Source organism: Lycorma delicatula, chromosome 2, assembly GCF_047948215.1.
Source record: "Lycorma delicatula isolate Av1 chromosome 2, ASM4794821v1, whole genome shotgun sequence".
Lineage (NCBI taxonomy): Eukaryota > Metazoa > Arthropoda > Insecta > Hemiptera > Fulgoridae > Lycorma > Lycorma delicatula.
The window spans coordinates 197,297,014-197,318,770 of record NC_134456.1 but is presented as its reverse complement, the minus strand read 5'-3'; the positions used below and the strand labels follow the sequence as shown (position 1 = coordinate 197,318,770).

At 27.4% G+C, this 21,757-nt stretch overlaps 1 protein-coding gene across 1 annotated transcript in view; it reads right to left on the bottom strand.

The window, feature by feature from the left end:
* The window catches only part of eys (eyes shut), a 96,271-nt gene that overhangs the window by 54,034 nt on the left and 20,480 nt on the right, over positions 1–21,757 (bottom strand). Inside the window, exons 4-8 of the mRNA XM_075357709.1 lie at positions 20,718–20,834; positions 18,336–18,449; positions 12,105–12,273; positions 8,209–9,268; positions 2,144–2,192 (exon numbers count right to left, since the gene is read on the bottom strand). Coding sequence (XP_075213824.1) covers positions 2,144–2,192; positions 8,209–9,268; positions 12,105–12,273; positions 18,336–18,449; positions 20,718–20,834 — 1,509 coding nt within the window. The remainder of the gene's footprint in view (positions 1–2,143; positions 2,193–8,208; positions 9,269–12,104; positions 12,274–18,335; positions 18,450–20,717; positions 20,835–21,757) is intronic.

Here is a 21,757-nt window from a genome sequence, read left to right as displayed (position 1 = left end):
TTATTCAACTTATCTTACACCATTTTGTTCAAAATTAAATTCTCTACAAGTTTTGTTATTTATTACCCATTTAACAAAGTTATTGTACATCAAACATAAAAAACAGGGTTTTTTACTGCAATTTATTAGTTTTCACCCCAGATTTCTAATAAACTACTGCAGATACAGTTCTGGGACCTATTTTATTTTTTCAGGTCAAGAACCGTAAGAAGTCATTAATTTTGCCCCATAATTAATGTTCTAAAAATTTTGGTACAATCTCATTTCACTGGGGTAACTGCAATCCGTGTGAAATCTTTCATTAGCTGTAACATGCAAACGAACCATTTTAGGACATATGAACTTTTTCCATTATATTCATAAGTAAAGTAGCTTATAAAAGTCCCGGGAGAACTTTGTGATACATTCTGTATGTGTGTGTGTGTGCGCGCGTGTGTGTGTGTGTGTGTGTGTGTGTGTGTGTGTGTGTGTGCGTGTGTGTGTGTGTGTGTGTGTGTGTGCGTGCGTGCGCGCTCATGAATATTTATATATATATATAAATATAAAATATAGTATTATGTTTTTAAACAAATTTTAAAGTAATAATAAAAAATGGAAGAAGATGCTTTAGGAACATTTACCTATACAGTTTCTTTTCTAGCTACATGTCTTTATTCATAATAATTAAGAATATGATTTGAAATTAAAATTGGCAAATATATTGCATATGTGTTGTAATAATTTTTTTAAATTCTTATATTTTAAAGTTTAAATTCCCAACTATTCCATATACGTTTTCAGTTACATAAATATTAGGTTTTTGGTATCTTATGTTTGAATCAGCAACAAAGGATGCTATATGAACTTCAATATTATCACTGATAATTTAATTCTCTGAAAAAGCCTTGTAATGACTGAAATTATTAGCTATTAAAAAAAGTTAGTGTTAATATTTACATAATATGGTGGTTAGTTAGTATAATAATCACTGTAATGAATTTATAGCAGATCATATTTACTATGCTCTAGACTGAAATTTCAGGATTTATTTGAAAATACAAAAGTGTTCATGATAAATATTTTCCTACAGTAATTTTTTACAATGTATTAATAAAGACTCAAAAAATTACAATATTTGGCAAAAAAAAATACTAGTGAATTATTTTCTGATTATTATTATTATTATTATTATTATTATTATTATTACATTATAGAATTATTAAAAATAAATTAAATTTACAAATTTCAAAAATAAATAAGGGAAACAAGATTATTATGTCAGTGTTTTGATGACACAGATCAGTATTCATTAGTAAAGTTTATAGCTGTTTCAAGTTAATCATTTTTTTGTGGAATGGTCATGTAGATTACATTTAAATATTACTTCAAATAGTTTTTCTTTAAGAGAAAATGCATACTGTTGATGAATTGATATTAAGAAATTAATAGGAAATGTGAAACTTATAGATAATATTTTAGTAATCTATAATTAAATGACTGTTCTTTCATCATTAATTTATGACAGTAATAGACTGAAATCAGAAAAATTTAATAGAAATATAACTATCATAATTATTACAAATGGAACAGTACAAATGGAATGAGTAGATTAAAAACATAAATTAAATTCAAAAAGTAATAACTGAAGGAAAGATTGCATGTATGAGGGGGAGAGGAAGAAGAAAGATATTCGATGATTTGAAAGGGAGATGAATGCTGTAATTTATAAGAAAAAGATCAGAAAAGACCATCATGGAGATTGCTGTTTCTTGATACTTGTCAATATACAGTTCCACTAAGAAGAATAAACTAAATATTATTTACCATAACATGGTAAGGTAATTTTTTGCACTCATCAACTTTCCACCCTAATGAACAATTAATGCTTCCAGCCATAAATGATTCTAAAGGGAAGAAGAATAAAATGAAAACTTTTTAATGAAGGAAATGAAGTGCTGTTCATCATCGTGTGATCATCTAATAATTTACAATATTGGTCTTCAGATTCATTTCAATTTATAATTATTCTCTTAAACTTATACAAGACAATTTTTTTACATTTTTGTGTTTTGATCTTTCTATAAAAACAATAACTGGAAAATAATAATAAATAATAGATTAGTAATACTAAATATGCTATTTATTTTTTTAAATGAATTTTTACCTGTATGCTCCTCACAATGAAATCCTGTCCACCCAAACTGACAGCTACACTGTAAAATTAACAAAAATTGCAGTTTTTTTTAATATAACATTAGTTCTTTATCATAAAAAAGCATGAATTAATTTATGATTTTTCCTAAGATCTAAATTTATTGCGTTATTTAGAAAAACATAAAGAATTACTGAGCCTTTATGGGCTTTCAACTTCATATAATTCAAATAAGTAAATATGTAGCTCTAAAAACGTTTTAATTTATAAATTAGTACATTTTTTATTAACTAAGAATATCTATTTATAAAACTGAAAGTTTAGTTAGCATTTTAAAAACTTAGAATTATTGAAACATTATCTACCTCTACAAAGAATAGAAAAAATTTTATGGTGAATTTAATGATAGATCTTCCTTCTCTTAAGTATGAAGATTTTTTTTTGGTAATAAATATATCATATACTGACATAGTTAATCTTGGATAACATTTCACATATTTATTATAATATTATTATCTCACCTCATTGTCTGCCTAGTAACACACAGTATGTATATCTCATGTAGCATTCTATGCTAGCTTTTAATTTTCTGACTCTTCCTGTATTTCTTACCAACTACATCTTGCATTTGGTATTATGTCTACTTGATGAATTAATTAATTGACTTCAGAATGAAAGCAAGCAGATAACATGGGAAATCCAAACCAGTTAAGAATAACTAAAATATAACTATAGTAATTCATATTTAATTCTTCATTGTAGATATTCGCATTCAGATTATCTGAGATTTTTTATTTCTATAGTCTTTTTTCAATGATTTTACTAATGTGAAACTATTTATTTCTTCATTTTCATAATTTTTTGTATTATTAGATATAATTTTAATTTTGTTATTTTACGAGTTGATTTACTATATTTTGCTAATTTTAACAGACTGCTTTTTGCTTACTTAGTATTCACGCTTGAAAGTGAGTTATGAAGCATTTTATGGGTTATTGTTATGCACGTTGAAAGAAAATAAAAAAAAAAACATTACTATAGAATGAAGTATGGAATGTTTATTTGGTTTGTCTGTAAAGTAGGTTTTAAAATGTACTGAGTGAAGTGAGAACATTGTTCAGATGATAAGAAAGAATAACAAAGTCACTGTGTAGGTGTTTTACTACCACAATATTACAATAAATAATTATAGCATGTTCTACAAAAAAAAATTTTTCTTTTATATGAATTCAATAAAATGTGTCTGAAAGTATTTTTTACGCTGATTTCAAATCTGCAAACCAAAATTAAATATGTGGCAGGGTGTTTTAATAATATTTATTTTATGAAAAACTGATTTTTATTTAGGTATTATTCAATCTGTAGTATGATATTATCTTTATCTGGTTTTCTTTATTTTTCTCCTGCATTAGCCTCTGGAATGACCCATTTTCACTCTGTATTTGTAACTGAAAAGATATTCAGCCTCCATTTGCTCTGGTAGCAATTTTTCATCACTGACATATCCTGTTCGTAGCCTTCCTGTGCTCATCACTTACATTGTCAGGATTAGTTGGAAAAAAAAACAAAAGTGAAGCTAATATGTGTATTTTTAGGGACATATAGCATCCCAGTAATGAAGAATTCACCAATTGTACATAGTTCTCAACATTTTTGCCCAGAATGATTTAACTTTTTAAATATTACCGATGCTGTTTTCTCAGATTATTTTTAACTCCTCTCAAAATTCAAATCCTTCATTAGCTTATGTATCTGTAGTACAACAAATTTTTCTTCTTTGATTAACCTTGACTATTACACTCCATTGATTTGACTAAATTTTTCATCAAGCCATGTATGTGTATTAGTGGAAGACACACATTCTTTGGATTTAGAAAAACTTGACAGATTAATTTTTCTGTCCAGGTTTGAGTGCTTCTCTCTTTGGCCAGTCTCTCTTAATGTTATAGTTTTTCCTGTCTTTACTCTCTTTCTTGGATAAGAAACAACAGTACTTAGAATAATTGAGCCATCCTGATAAAATTACTATCATCTTTAGGCCTCTACATTTGTGCCAAGAATACTTTTAATACTGTATCATCTTCAATAAATATTTCTTATTAATCTTATTTTCTATATTTCTTATATGTCTTCATTTTTTTTGCTGGGTATTACAGTACTCTAAATTATCTTGTAAGGAGAACAGATGCAGACATTCTTGTTGAATAACATGAAAAAAAAACTAAAACATAATTTAGTTCCATTTTGATTTCAGCTTTCGGCCTTTCAGGAGATTTCAGCCATTTAACCTAGAAGCCAGTAACTCTCACTGCATTTTAAACAGATTAAGATCATGAACAAGATTATTAAAGTCTGCTTGAGTCATTTTGTGAGAGTCAGTGCTCACCTCTTTTACTTCATTATTTTGTAAATCACCATAGGATTCTCCATCATCAAAACTTTTTTCTGAATTTTATTTTTGCTGGAGGAAGTGGAACAGGTAACAATTCTTCAATGTGCAATAGATATGGTTGAAAAAAGACTAGAATATACAAAAGATCTTTTGAATTTACTTGTGATGTCTTTAATGTTTGTAATACAAAAATAACAGTCTATCTAGTGATAGTGATTTGTTAGGCTCTCTCCATACAATAGAAACATCAAAAGCCAATTGTTGTGGCTTGCCACTTAGCCAGCTGCTTAGTATAATTATGCACGAATTACAACAGATACAGTCATAGTTATTAGAGTCTTGGGTTCCTTTTAAGGAAGCTAACAGTTTTCCAGTTCTCTTATTTTGCACTCAAGACTTCATATAATTATTTAACTAAAGGAATAACATTTCTTCTACGAGATTTAAAAATTAATTCATCACACACATAGCAAAAACTGTTAGGATGATTTATACAATCACAATGTTTTTGTATGTAAATTACTAACAATACATATTTTAAAAAAAATTATAAAGAATAATAGAAAATTATAACAAAAATAATACACAACTGTATCAAACAAGAATAGGAATAAAACAAAAGACCATACTAGATATGGTATTTTTGCATGAAATTCAGAACAAAACTGATTCTCTAGTCTAGGTATTTACACATTAAAACGTAGTGATAGAAATGATTATATCAATTATGATGTCATTATAAAGGCTATTAATTTAATCAAAATACTCTGATAGATTTATTTTTCCTAGAAGGAATGAGCCATAGTAAACAGTTAGTTTTGATGTCATTCTATGATTAATACCATATTAGTCACACTGGTAACTCCTTCAAATTGTTCCACTCTGAGCCATTCGTAAGTATGGTTTTTTATAAATATGTTCAAACATTCAAAGTTTATTATGAATATAAAAATTGACTTATAACAAAACTTAACGAGTATTTAGTCTTAATAAAGAACATAAATTGTTTTAACAAATTTAATTTTCTATTAGTGACAATTACAATTAAAAAATGAAACCTTTTGATCAAATTTCAAGGTATATTTGGATTCAGCGCCAAACAATACATAATAACTCAAAATTATCTGCGTAAAAAAATTGTTGCAGGTCAGTGAATCAGTACTATTTTATTATTGTTATACTTTTTTTAATTTGATAAATAATAGTTTATTTATAAGTGTAGTTTATTTTTATAAGGTAAGATTATAAACATATCAAAAATAAAATTTATACTATTTCAATTAAAAACTGGGAAACATTATGATACAAATTTTTTGTTAATTTGTCAGAAGAATATTTTTTTCTTTGTTAATTTTTACTTCCTTGTATGAAGTAAAGGAAGTATTGTGATTGCAAAAAAGTCGGTTTTCAGATTTCAAGGTAAATATCTATTTTGATCATCCCTGAATCCATTTTCACTACTTTTGGCGTGATGTCTGTATGTACATACAGACGTATGTACATATGTATCTTGCATATTTCAAAAACGATTACCTTAAGATGTTTAAATTTTGGATTTAGATCTGTTGTAACAATTAGTTGTGCACCTTCCTTTTCATTGCAATCAACTGGACCAAAAGTGTCCAAAAAAAGTCCAAAATTCAAAATATCTAGATTTTGGACTTTTTCTTAACTGCAATAATAAGCCCTCATTGAGAGCTTTTAAACGATATATCATAAGTGGTATTTATTTTCATTGGTTCCAGAGTAACAGCCAAATAAAATTTTAATTAACAAAATATTTGGATTTTACAAAAGAGAGGCACTTCAGTTCAAATCCAACTTCATCTCCTTTTTTTTAACTTTTTTTAAATTTAAATATATTCATTTATTAGTAATCATTAACCTCTGATTGTAAAAATATTTTTACAATAAATAATAATTCAATATAACAATAAAAAAAAAAAATAAAAAAAATATCAGAAGCTATGAATGAAATAAAATTTTATGTGCTTTTCATTTAGAAAAAATGTGTATATGTAATTTAATAGGCATACAAGGAAGTCATGGGTGTCCACATAAAATTTTTTCTTATTCTATTAAGCCATTGTGAACAATTTTATAAACATTTTCAGCGAAAAATAAAATTATGTAATCTAATTTTACTTCTTTTTGAGTTCTGTGTTTTAAAAAAAATTAGATTATTTTATTGTTGATGTAATTATACAGATGTATAATTACATTAGTCAAAAAATTATGATAATAATAATGCCTATAAATGTATTAATGAATAAAATTTGCTTATTGTGCCTGTTCTTCATTAAAAAAACATGATTGCAATACCATACATTTCACATGTACAAAGATGTTTTGCTCAAGGCTGTGTATGCTGAAAGATTAAGTTAATCAGAACATGATAATAAAAAAATTACAAGTACAACTAAAGATCATGTCTGATTATTAGGTATTTTAATGATGAAGTTAGTATTAATGCAATGGTAAGTATTGATGTTTTCATTCTGAAAAGATGTGTAAATTCATGTAAACAGAAATAAGAAATAAATCATTACTGTATACTTTAAGGTACAAAGTAATGCATATTGTACTTAAAAAGAAATTGTAATAATATACAGCAAAAGTATACTTTTACATTATTTTTGCTGACTTCTGCAATGAACAATACCAAAAAAAAATATCAGTAGAAAACTAAAAAAAAATTTAACTTTACTTTTCTAGCATTTCAAAATAATTATAAAATATATGTAATATTTATATGCTAAATAAGCAATTTTCTTCCATAAAGACTGTCATCCCTTGTTTACTTGTTATTGATAAAATTAAGAAAAGCCAGATTATTGAAAATCAGTAAACCTCACCTCATTAGAGCAAAGAATATATTTTAAAATGATATGAATTAAATCTACTGCATCATAACAGAAAAACTGTTATAACAATAGATTACTGATGAGAATGATAACCACTTATACATCAATTCTCCTTTGAAAGTGGAGGGTACTGCTCATAGTTCAGTTAGGTACTTCTCAATAATGCCACACAATTTTGGAGATGAGTGGAGATTTTCCTTAAAGAAGTAAGGACCTGTTTTCTCAGGTAACTAGTAAATAATTGAAGAAAAAAATTTGTAACCGCATATACTTGAAAGATCAATGCAAAACCATTGATCAGTAATATATAATTATGTAGTACTCCCATCCTGCATAAAGATATACTACTGGATTACCACTGCCTGGAGGAAATCTCTAGCAAAACTCCTTAAAATTTCTTTGAGTAGGATGTTTGTTTCACTGTGGCAGACTGTCCCTTTCTCGTTATCCATCCCTTTTTCTTAGATTCCTTTTTTCGCAGTGATATGTTGGTTTTAATTAAATTCTCACTGAATACAGATCCAGATTTCATAACTTCATCACAAGTGAAGGATATAAGGATCACCAGAAGCAAAGCACCCTTGATAATTGAATTTGTATGGCTTGGGGAAAGCAGCTCTGTATATGGTCATATCTGGAGTCTTTTTCCCATTTTATGCCCATTTATAAAGCCACAGCTGGGTATAGCCAGGCTTTCTAATCCTTCCTAATTCAATACAGAGGCAATAAGTAAGCACTAATTTTATGTTATAGTAATAAACAATTTATTAATTTTATTAATAATATTTGTATTCAATTTTGAATTAAATTTATTTACTTACCTTAGGAATGCCTTTTTCAACAATACATTTTCCTCCATTTAAACAAGGAAGTTTTGAACAGTCAAAATGCACTTTGGTCACAGTCTCTGTTTCAGATTCAGTAATTGTAGTAGGTGAGTAATAATCTGTTGATACTTCAGGTAAGGGAATTTCAGTGAAAAATTTTGATGTAGAATATTCAATAGTTGATTCTGATGGAGTACTTGTTTCTATTGGAACTGTCATGAGACTTGGAATCATAGGATGTTCTGATTCAGTCACAAATATTTTGGTTGTTAATTCTTTGGTAGTTTCAGTTAGTATTGAATGGATAGTTGTCGTCTTGTCTGTTTTCTCTGTTGGTATTGGAGAACTTTCTGGTATAAATGTTGTAACAGGTAATTCTGAGAATAAACTACTTGCTTTTTCACTTGTAGTTGTAAATTCATACTCTGTTTTAATTTGTGTGTATCCAGATTCAGTAGTAGTAACAGTATCTGTTTTTCCTGTGAAAGTTATTTCTGTGATATTTATTGGTATTCGAGTTTCTGTTACTTCTTTGTTAGTTGAAAATTGGGGTTTTATTGAAGATGGAAATAATGTTGTACCTACTAAATCAGTTTCAGTGGTAGCTGTTGTAGTGTTATAAAATAAATCTGTTGTAAAATGTTCTGTTGTCATGTCAGTAACATACTTAACACTTGTCAATTGTAATTCAGTAGTAGGAGTGGTTTCAACAATTTTAGTAACCTCCGAAGAAGATTCTTCAGTGATTGGTTTTGATATTATCTCAGATGTTAAATCTAAGGTTGATTCTGAAGTTGTTGGCACATAAGTTTCAGGGATTTCTGTTGTAATGAAGAAATGAGTAAATAATGTTTTATTTCCTAATGAACTTTCTGTGGTTGATTTAACATAATGGATGGTAGTAAATGGAAGCTCTGTTGTGGTCAATGTGTATGTACAATCTAATTGGTCATCATCCAAAATTAAACATTCACAGTGGCGTCCAGTAAGCCTTGGTGGACATGAACATGTATAATTATCCACTCCATCAATGCAGGTTCCACCATTCCAACATCTAAGAAATTTAAAACAGAATTATATGGTTATGTAGTACTCCCTTTCATTTTTTAAATTAAATGTCTGCTTAAACATATAATTTCTTATTCAAAAAATTATGTAATCTAATTGTTTTTAAATAATATTATTTCTTATATAATCAATTTTAGTAATTCATGTGATTCATGAAGCAGTTTATTTTATGATCCACTAAATTGTTGGCTAAGAGTTATCTCTATGAAAATTTGACTAAGTTACTGACAGTAACCAGAGCTAAAAAGTATTTCATTTATGTTAGTTAATTCGCTGGAAAGTTTTATAAAAAGTATTTTATAAAACTAAATTACCATTATAGCATAGAATAAGCACCACGATTTTCCGGACCGAAAATCTAAAAAAAAAATCCAGTACATACCGGTATTTTAAAGTGCAACAAATATGATAAAAAATACGAAAATATTCAGAAAGTAAAAGCATTTAATTCGTTCATTAAAATTACAATATTAATATTACATTAATAATTAATTACCGTAAGATCTAGTTTAGTTCAGAATCAGTAGGCCAGTAAAACGAAAAGAAAGTATCATGTTGAAAAGGATCATTTCAATACACTTTTTAATATGCGATTTTATTTTTAATTAATCACTGTCACTGTCAATGTCTGTAGAAGAGTTACCGGTAGTCTCCACGTCGCTCTGCGTTAGGTGATCGTCTTCACTACCATCAAGTTCGTTAGATATTCCGCATTTTTTTAAACTTTTCCTTACTAATTCCGTGGAAATACCTTCCCAAGCAGCTTTTATCCAAACAGAAATCTGGTTAAAATCTGGGCGTTTGATTCTTCCTGTAGGCGTGAGAAAAAAATTTTCATTCGCCATCCATCTACTGTACAATTGTTTTAATGCAGATTTGAACGGTTTATTAATGTAGACATCTAGTAGTTGCAATAGAGATATCAATCCGCCTGGAATTATTACTAGGTCTGTCATAACCTTTTTTAAAATGTCTTTCACTTTATCAGTCGTATGTCCCCGATAACTATCCATTACTAGCATACCGGTATTTTTTTATTTAGTAAATCTCCTGATCGCTTTTGCCATACACACCTGATCCGATCTAAAATTAAGGTTTGGTCCATTCAACCTGATTCCTGTGCTCTGATAATAACTCCATTTACCTGTACGGTAGGAAGAGTTTTTCTTTTAAAAACAATGTACGGAGGTAATTTTGATCCATCAGAAGTAAAGCAAAGCATAACACTACACCTTTGTTTTTAATTACCACCAGTGCGAATCGTAACACTTTTTTCACCTTTTTTGTTTACGGTTTTGCCAAATGGCATTTCAAAATATACGGGGGTTTGATCAGCGTTTCCTATTTGAGAAGGCAAATAGCCTTTATATTTTCTAAGATTTATTATGTATTTGTGAAAATGTAATAATTTTTGTTCATAAGCATCTGGAAATCGTTGAGAAATGGTCGTCTTTCGTCTTATTGACAAATAATTTCGTGTAAAAAATCGTATCATCCATCCACGGCTTACTTTAAAATCAACTTTATTCAATGATTTAGCGATTCCACGAGCATATGATCGATACATTTATGTCGTGACAACATACCCGCGTTTCCTTTTTTCCATAACAAAGTCATATAATTTTTTTTCTATGTGTGTATATTTTGGTTTTAAGCCACGAAAAGCCCTTTTATTACCAGTGCCTTTCTCCAGAAGTTGTTTCTTACGCCAGTCTCGAATGCAGCTTTCATCTACGTCAAATTTTCTTCCTGCCACCTGATTTCCAATTTTTTCAGCCTCTTCTACAACGCGCAGTTTTTCATTTACTGTAAAATATCGTAGACGTTGTCCTTTTGTACTCATTTTAATGCCGTAATTAAAATAAATCACCGTATTAAACTTTACAAGATAAACTAAACAGATAAAATGCATATAACCGTCCACATTGTACAAACAGTACAATGACTATGGCGAATAGACAAGACGACGATGGGTACCTGATAATGTAACTGTAGTGTCAACCGGATGCAGCCTATACAGAATGAATCAATTTTATAAAAATATGGTAACTTCGTTCCTATCGATAATATGCACAGGATGTTAATAGTTAATGATGTATAAGCGGCATCCGATATTGATAAACGAAAGCCTAATGTAACTATATTTATGTGATTGAATTTAGGTACTTCTAAGTAAACGTTTACTTTACATAAATTATCCTGGCTAAAGGCTGTTTCAAGTAAGCCCCGCACCCTTATTTTTTTCTATCCAATTCCAAGAAAAAAAGTGCGGGGGGTACTCGAATAAATACGGTAATAACTTTTAAATGATTAAGAAATAGTAGTAAAATTTGAAATACAAATCTTAAATATTTTTATTCATTTTGTTGTATTAATATTCAAATAATTATTTATTTTGATTAAATTTATATATTTATTTACTGAAAATGTGGATTATTCAACATTTTAGCTTTTAAATTTCTGACAAATTATATGCTGCATCATTAATTTAACAGTTGGTTGTCAGTGATGTAATCATTTTTGTTGATTTGACAAAAAACCATATGGATGATCTTTATATTTATCCTTATGTTGAAGACAAAACAAAAAGAATGAAAATATTGGAGAAATAAATCTGTGTATTTCAGATAATGTATTAAATTATCACGCTGTTAACCACTGAATATCCTAATTGTTAAATAAGAAGAGCATTATTTTTATTGAATTGTTGATTATGTGTTACACAGCTGAGGTCATGAACATAAATTTTTATTCTGATATTGAATTTTCTGTAAATTATGGAAAACTTATTTAATACACATCTTTTTCAAATTTATATATACCTTGGTCCCAATTGGCATTCATCATACTGAAATTGACAGCGGTCTCCATGATAGTCTGGGACACAGTAACATACACTCATTCCATCCTCATTTAAGCATAAAGCATTGTTTTCACATGGACTCATTTCACACAATTGAAGTTCTGTATCACAGTTCTGACCTGTGAAGCCTAAAAACATATTAAAGTTATATCAATTTTCAAAAATTAAATTGGATCACATTATATTGCAATGTTAAATAGTATTTTACAATTCACAAGAGAACTAGTGAAGTTTATTAGGAAAATTTTAGTTCAAGCTTAATTTTAATCACATATTCCATCCTAAGTTTTTCTACAAGTGAAATTTTGATGGGTCAGTTCAAATAAAATAAATAGAACTATAGAAAATATAACGTATATACTATTAATAACAGTAATGATTACATTTTTTGGATTTTTTTTAATAAAAAGATTACTTTCTTCATCATAACAATAACAAACATTTATTTTTAATCCACTTCAGGTTTCAAAAAAAAATATTAATAATAGAAATCAAAATATTTAAAAAACCAGAATTATAATTATAACACATTTAATACATGTTATGATTGTTTTAATGTTGTTGTATTAATAAAATATTATTCTAATTAATCATTACTGAAGTATGTTTATTATGGTTATAAAGTGCCATAACATTAACAGTTACAGATATCCTGTCATGAGTCATAAGTCACTCCCAACAATTTAAATAGTTATCTTTAAGAACAATAACAATTACAAGTTTGGCTTACTAGGGAAAGTGAGAAGTAAAGTGGTTAGAACCAATTAATAATATTGCAAATCAATATGCAAAGCACATCTAAATGCAAATAATATTCTGTCCAGCAAGTGACAATTTCATACCATTCACCACATAGACACCGAGAAAGCAAGTCTGGCAGAAACCTCTTATACCTCTTATATACACGTACTTAATACATGTCAGAGCCATAAGAAAGACTGGGACAGATAGCATAAAGAGATTAGTATATATATATACCTTTCTGTAGAAAAACAATGCATTATGGATGTTGCTTTAATTTAGGAAGAATTTGTAATAATTAATTCTTACTAAGAGAATTGTTATTAACAGCTTAAAAATGGTAAGTTTATTATATAAATCTTTAATCATATATCATACATATGGAAATGTATTAAATAAATTATTTTTGTATTTATTATGTATATTTTTTAATTATAACTTTGTGTTAAAAGATGTTTAAATAGTATAAATCTTTTCAGCAAAGATCAAGAACACAACTGTGAAAAATATCTTCATAAATAAGATTTTTATAAAAATAACCAGGAAATTGAGTTTTTTTAATCTTGTATTCTGCTTGTTATATATGATTGTTATGTGTTATTTATAGTGGAGGCAACAAAATCACAATTAATAATAGTTGTAGTACATGTAAATTAACCAAATCTTTAAGACCTAGAACAATCATCAAAAGTTATACTAACAAGAGATTTATTAAAACAATTTATAAAAGCAATTATAATATATTATAGACAAAATAAAAATAATTTTAAATGAGTATATTTGCAGTAAATGGCTTTTAAAGATTTCATTGTTATGTAGAGTGAGCCATGAAGAATGTAACAAACTTTCAGGACATGTTCTACTGGTGAAAATAAACAGGAAAGTTCATATAAACATAGGTTCGGAAACGCTTCATTAGCGAGTTTCAGCGGGCGAAAGAATTTGCCCTGATTTTTGCGTCTTCTGTATAATTAAGGTACACTATAATTCTTGGAACCCAAATTATGAGGTAAATTTAGTGGTTTTAAAAGAAATCTCAGCTGAAAATAATAATTCCCAGAACAGTGTTTTTAGTAGTTTTTGAGTAATCTAGAGTAAAAAACAAAAAATACATATTTTATATTTGGGATAAAAAAATTATGTTAAATGAGTAATAAACACAGAAAGGTTTTAAACAAGACTTGTATAGAATTTGATCCTGAGTAAAGTGGCATGAAAAAGTCCCCACAAACTAAATATAAATTAACATTTTGAAGTTAATTTTTTCTCAAATACAGGTAGCGGCAGAAATAACTCCCCAGTTTGAAGGGCTAATAAAAAAAATACATAATAGATTTTAGTCAAACTTTTATTATACCATAATAAGAATTATCATTGCCATTTATTGTATGTCTAAATGATTAAAAATAATATCATTTAAATGGCAACCGTCATTGTCTATACACGACTGAAGCCTCACTCGGAAATTGTGCATTACTCTCGTCGTCATCTCTTGTGGAATTTCCGCGATTTCGTGTCGGATAGCAGCTTTGAGTTCGTCGGTTGTCCTCGGTTTGATTTTGTAGACTTTACTCTTTAAGTAGCCCCATAGAAAGAAGTCACAAGCAGCAAGATCGGGTTAACGAGCTGGCCACGGTATGTTACCTCGCAGTGAAATTAAACGCCCTGGAAACATTTGTCTTAGGACTTCCATAGATTGTCTTGCTGTGTAAGCGGTTGCACAATCCTGTTAATACCATACAACACGATTTCCAATTTCATTCGGTTTCGGCTTCAGGAAGTTGTTTAGCATGTGTACATAACGTTGAGACGTAACTGTAACTGTTCGCCCTTCCTCCTTCCAAAATTATTTTACACCAAACTAAAATAGTGTGGTTTTTTGACCCCAATATTTTGTCTTTTAAGCTACCTCAGATTTATTGAAAACTGCAAAAAGTATAGTTCTGGAATCTAATTTAATTTAATCTAATTTTAGTAAATTTTTCCTAGCAAACACTCACTATTGAAGAATTTCTGAACCTGTGTTCATATGAACTTTCTTTTTTACTTTCACCAGTAAAACATGTCCTGAAAATTTGTAAATCTTTTATGAATCACTACGTATTTAAAAAAATATATTTTCTTATTTTGTTAATATTATTCATAATTTAAAAATGTACAAGAAAATATTATAATTAAACATTGATAAAATTTAAAATTATGGTACAAAATACTATTTCAGCAATAAATTTTCAGAAAACCTTTAAAAAGATATTCATACCAACTAAGAAAAAATGTGTTAATAAAATCCATTAGAAAAGTTGTCTCCGTATTTCTAATTATAACAAAATTAATTCATCTTCATTAATTTCAAACTTTCATTTCTTTTAGTGGAATAAATGAATTATATTTTTAACTCTTTATAACACATTTCTGTTTTTAAATTATAAGGCTTTCGTTTTATGTAACAGTTCAGTCAGTTAGATAAACTGACTGAACTGTACGTAAAAATAAACAAATTTAAACATATATTTATTATGTAAAATTTTAATATAAGTAGATTAAGTGAAACACTGAATAACAAAGTACAAAATAATTAAATAAATTATTACACAGTGAATAAAAATAGCTGTGTATGAAAATTAAACAGTGATTTCAAAAATAGCCAAAAAAATATGTACTTAAAGCACACCAATGTCACATAAGCAAAATTCAAAAATAAATTTTCTGATAAAAATTAAAAAATAAATAATGCATCTTATCAGTTGTTAGTGAAATAAATAAATGAAAACAATATAAGATAGTGCTATATAAATAGCAATATTTGTGCAATGCAGAATTCAGTAAAATAGAAAAAATATACTATTTGCAAATTTATAATAAAATATGAGTATTACATAATAGCTATGAGTATATTTTTTAGGAATTCTAAATTATTCTTTCTTATTTATTTGATGAATTAGGTTAATGGGACAAAAATAAAAATAAATAAAAATCGTATGTGAAGTAAATGTTTTTGCAGACCTACATTCTTTTTGAACAGAAATCATGGGTTCTAAATTCGTGTTTATTTTTCCTTTATGAACAATAACTGCTATTTTATAATTAACATTGAAATTTTCTCTTAGTAGTAGCTTAATGAACCATTTTTATTTAAGAAAACACAATAAAATATTATTTTAGTGATTGCAAAGAAAGAAGTGAAAATTAAGATTTGACTAGGTTGGGCCTAGTAGTAAATATAATTCAATTCAACAACCCTTATTTAAATAAAAATCTAACAACACATCTGAATTAAAGGACAATTTATTATCACTTAACATTAATAAAATGTTATTCTGGTTGTGGAATATATATGTTACGGTAAAACCCCGAATAACGGAAAATTTTAAGTTTTACTGGTAAATTCTAACATTTACCAAGTTACTTGGTAAAAGTCCGAAAAAATCTTGAAAACATATTTAATTCGGACTTTTGCCAAATCGTTTTGGTCATTGTTGACAATTACCATATTCTGTTGGTAAAAGTTGACAATTCTGTAACGAAATCACTTCTAAATAGGAAAGAGCATGAATTTAAAAATGCTCTTCTTAATTTCGGGATTTCAGTTCAAAAATTGCATTAAAATTAATCATTTTCAAACATGAGAATAATCAATTAATAGTTAACTCTTAAATACACAGTCTGGGTCTAATACCCAGATTCTTTTTTAACCCAATTTATTTTCAATTTTTGGATTTATTTCCATTCTAAAACTTAAGGAAAGATAAAAAACCTAAAAAATATAACTAAAAATTCTATTTTTTAAAATATAGCCTTCCAGCTTTCTGTTTATCGTAAAACTCGTCTTTCCTTTTACAAAACACCATGATTAAAAAAAAGCATGCTGCTAAGAAAATGTGATTGAATTTTATTTAATATTATTAAGAATAATTTTTACACAAAAAAGTTAATAGATTATTCTTAATGGTAATTGTATTCTGCAGGCTTTACTGAAAAGGATTTACTCTTTCAAAATCATGATTTCATATTTATTTCTCACTTTATACGTTGATTTTATAATCTTTTGAATGTTTTGTTGTAATCTTTTGATTACAGCTAATGTTTTGAATCTTTTGTTGTAATCCTTTGAAAAAAATGTTTCATTTTTCACCTGCAGTGCACTGAAATTCCGAAAGTGGGAAGAGCATTTTTAAATTCATACTTTTGAGTGATTTCATTACAGAATTGTCAACTTCTACCAACAGTCTATAGTAAATGTCAATAATGACCAAAACTATTTGGTAAAAGTGCGAAATAAATGCGTTTTCAAGATTTTTTCAAACTTTTACCAAGTGACTTGGTAAATGTTAGAATTTACCGGTAAAACTTAAGATTTACCGGTATAAGGGGTTTTACCGTAACATATACAAATTATGTAATATGAATATCTACATGAATATATCAGTTTGCAAGTTTGGATTGAGTTTGTGTTTCCAGTCAGTTAATAATTATGAATTTAAATTGTTGAAATTCTACTTCAAAAATACTCTCATTTTTGCTAATCAGAAAAAATTGTAATTATCGTGATATTTTTTTAAAGACAGTTCTTCAGTTATTTTCTTTCTTTTAAACCACAAGGTTGCAGAGTTTAAATATTTTTGGTAAGGCATGAAGTCATTTCCAAAAATGCCATAGTAGTGCTCAAGAACAGCAACATTCTGACAATATTAACCAGGCATTTTAAGGATTCTGTGCTGAACATATTGTAATACATCAGTATGCTGATACCAAAGGCAAATGGTGTTCATTCTTGCATGTACAACTTTATTCTCTCATCACAGGAAGTGCAGTAATCACTGTTATTCACAGAAAAAGCAACACTAATTGTGCCTCTTCTTGTATCATACGGTACCAACAGAAATATTAAGACTGTTAGTGAAAAATAATACGTTAAATTACTCTTTCTGTTATAAAAATTCAGTATTTATAGTGTGTTCCACTTACACACTGCATTTTTAAAAATTGACTTACTGTTTTTAACTAACAGACTTGTTTAATTATGGAATTGAGCATTCTCAGTGTTCATCAACATAAATATTCCTCATCAAGAAGAACAATGTTCTGTTTTGTAAATTCTTAATACCAGAATGAAACTGTTTATAAAAAATAGCAACTTCAATATCAGGAATTTAATTTTTATTAGTTGTACAAATGCAGAATTCAGTAAGATTAATTCATAATGAATTCAGTAATGTTAATTTCTTAACTCAAACTCTTAACAAAGATTAAACAAATACAATATTGCTTAGTTTTAATTACTAAATAAGCATCATGCATCAGATTTTTCTTTTTTTGAAATTAAATAAATCTGTTATCTTATTAACAGTCTGACATGAATGGAAACTGATGAGCATTAAAGTTTTATGAAAGGAAAAGCTGTGTTAAGTGAAATTATCAAACAGATTTCAATACTGGGATTCTGGATTACCAAATAAACAGGCACAAGCATAGCCAGCTGGCATGTCGATGCAGACTGCTCCATTCTGGCAAGGGGCTGATGCACACTCGTCTATAACTTCATCGCAATGTTTCCCCTTCCATCCTATACATAACATACACATACTCCCATATGTTACAGCCTTGAATTAAACAAGGCAATGACAAAAATAAATCTTATTTATGAACAAAAAGTATTCTATATTTAGCTTCGATCTTAATTAATCAATATTTCAATAATAATTTTTGCTAAAATAAATTCAGCAAAAGTTTAAATTGCTGGTTTCAGTTTAATAACATTAATATTTTAAAAATAAACTATAATCACAGTTATCTAAATAAATTGTATATATATCTTAATAAATGAGTAATTTCTTTTTTCTTCTAAATAATTATTTGTTATGTCACATCAGAGTATGTAGAAATAACACAAATCGTGTGATAAGAAGTATATTATTTTTGGTATTATTCTAGTAATAACTCTTTTCCAGCAACTCTTTTTCTTTTTTCTATGAGCTGAATGAACTACACAATAGTCCTAACCTATCAACAAAATCAGTATGTTGCTGCAATAAGACTGAGTAGGACTTTAGACTTTATTTGGACTACTGTTCAAATTAATTTTTTTGTATGAAAGTAATGTTGTTAGATATAAAGAGAATCCTTTAATATAAATATTGACAAAGTGAGCATTACAAATAGACTCAATTATGAAATCATCTTCTGTTTTAATTATATGAATTACTTCCTTGTATTATAATGATTTTAAAAAGTTTACTGGAAATTTTGAAAGTTTGGTAGAAACTTCATGCAGTTTAAATTAGATTTATTAGATATGAGTAAACTGATATTCTAATGATTGATAATTATGATGTAACTATTTCTTTTATTTTTTATAATAGATAAAGAGTTTCTTCAAACAAGATTAAGGAATTTAGATAGGAATAAGATACAGAATGTTTGTAGCATATGAAATGTCTCAATTCTGTACAGGATTCAAATCTGGAATAGTATTATAGAAAATAATTTTGAATTAATTGTAAATCTAAATTGTCCTATAAGATAATTGAAATTAAAATTCACTAAATTTCAGAACCACTGTTATTTGTACATTGAAATAGTATATAAATATAAGTGTTTTAATATATATCAACAAGACACAGGTGTTGATAATCATGCATCAACTGATAGTCTTAAAGAAAATAACACAATAGTGTTTTTATTTTCTTTAAGACTATCAATCAATTTAAAAATACATAATTAATAAAAATTATTATGTCTGAATTTTATACAACTATGTTCAACCGTGATAAAAAAAAAAAACTGAATATAAAATTACAAAGATTATTCTTTATCATTTTGTCAGTTTATATATAAATCCATCCTAATTATGCTAAATTAGAATCCTAAAATTATTCTCTTGCATGCTGGCCAAATTTCCCTCATAATGTATAAAATGTTGAGCTTACTTTTATACATTAACCCAGTTTTTTAAACATCTTTATAATATTTTATTACTCAGTAAGGCAATTAGTATTACTAAGTAATGCAATTTTTAATAAAAATCTTGAAACTCAGAAATTGAAAGCATTCATACTCATTGTGCTCACATAAGCAATGTTTTGCATTAAAATATTAATAGCTAATAAAAATAAAGTTTTGAACACTATAATCCATCAGAAAACTCTATAATTTTTAGTCAGTAATTAGGCATAAGAAGTTCCCATCTTAAATTGTTGGTGGGAACATTATACAATAAATCAAATCTAAAGAAAAAATCTTAATTAATAAGAAGATGTTTTGATCATGACAGCAAAAATAGATCATTTAATTATAAGATGACATACTATGAGAGTTCCAGTGTTAGACAGTGAGAAGAAGAAACAATCTTAAACTTATTTTAAAAAAAAGAAAAAAGTTTCTATTTTTTTATTGTTTGTAAATAAAATAAGTTCCATGAACCACATATTATTTTATTACATTTATTGGTTGATCAGTGGGCTACATCATCCAGCAGAGATTGCCATGATAATTTTGATAAAAAGTTTTTGTGTACCTCTGTTTAGTTGGAACATGAAAGAATTTAAGAACTAAATTCTCATAATAAATGTTAAATAACAAAAGTGCAATAAATTTAAATTTAGCTACAGAATTGGAGAATCAATCACAGTTGCTGAAGTAAAATCATATACATGATTTTTTTTATGGTGCAATAAAAGAATATGAGTGGTAATGTAAATCAAGAAATACTACTTAATTTCAAATGTGTAAGTTTGTTAAATATCCTTTTGAGCATTGCTTTATTGTATTTTAATATTACATAGAGTATAAAAGAAATAGTAAAATAAATTAAAAATAACTTTTTTTCTTTTACCTGGGGTGCAGATACATGTGAATGTCATACCAGGGCCTTCAACACATACTGCACCATTATGACACTGAGCCTCTTCTGTACTATTACACACTGCAATGTCTACTTCACAGTGGACTCCTATAAAACACGGATGCATGAAATTAATTATAAATAAGTTTAATATTGAATCTGTAATTAATTTTTAACTACTAATGCATTTTCTCTTTTTACAATCATTATGTAACTATTTTATATTTATTTTTGGTAAAATCATCATTTATTTTTGGGTTTTGTTTATGTCATCAGTTGTTCTTCATTAATATTTTTAAAAAAACACTTAAGAAAACACACTAATATTTAAGAAACACTAAGAAAATAGTCACATTTTTGCCATATGACAGTTTAATAATATTTTCAGTTTTTCTCAAAATATTTAGCTTATATGAAATTTATTTAATAATTGCTGTATTTTTAATAAGATTAATCCAATGGAGAATTCAAATGGTCATTTAATGCTGTTGATTTTCATATGTCATCATAAACTAACACTTTTTAAGCTGTATGATGAAAATTAGAGAATTATTAATAAAGTTTTTGGTTAACATTTTTAGGTCAGGATTATTAGTACTAAGGACAGGATTAAGTACTAAGGATTAAAAAAATATGTTTTAAAATGACAAATAACTTGCTTTCAAACTACATAAAACATCTTTTTTAATCGACTTTATAAAATGAGGAAGTTCTCAATTCAACTGTATTTTTATTTATTTTTTTCATGCAATATCTTTGACATTAGTCCACCAATTTTGATAATTTTTTTTTAATCGAAAGAGTATGCTTTCACAGTGGTCCCATATAAATTTTGACCAATTCCAATGATAATTTTAAGAAATATAACAAAAAAAAACCAAACGGCTCAACACCCTTAGCTGCTTACTACTGCACCACTATGTGTTGCTCTCTGTTGCCTGTATGACTAGGATACTAATAACAGTATATACGAGGTGTGTGAGAAAAGTAATGAGATTGGTAACACTGCGAGCGATCTGGCAACGCTGTGT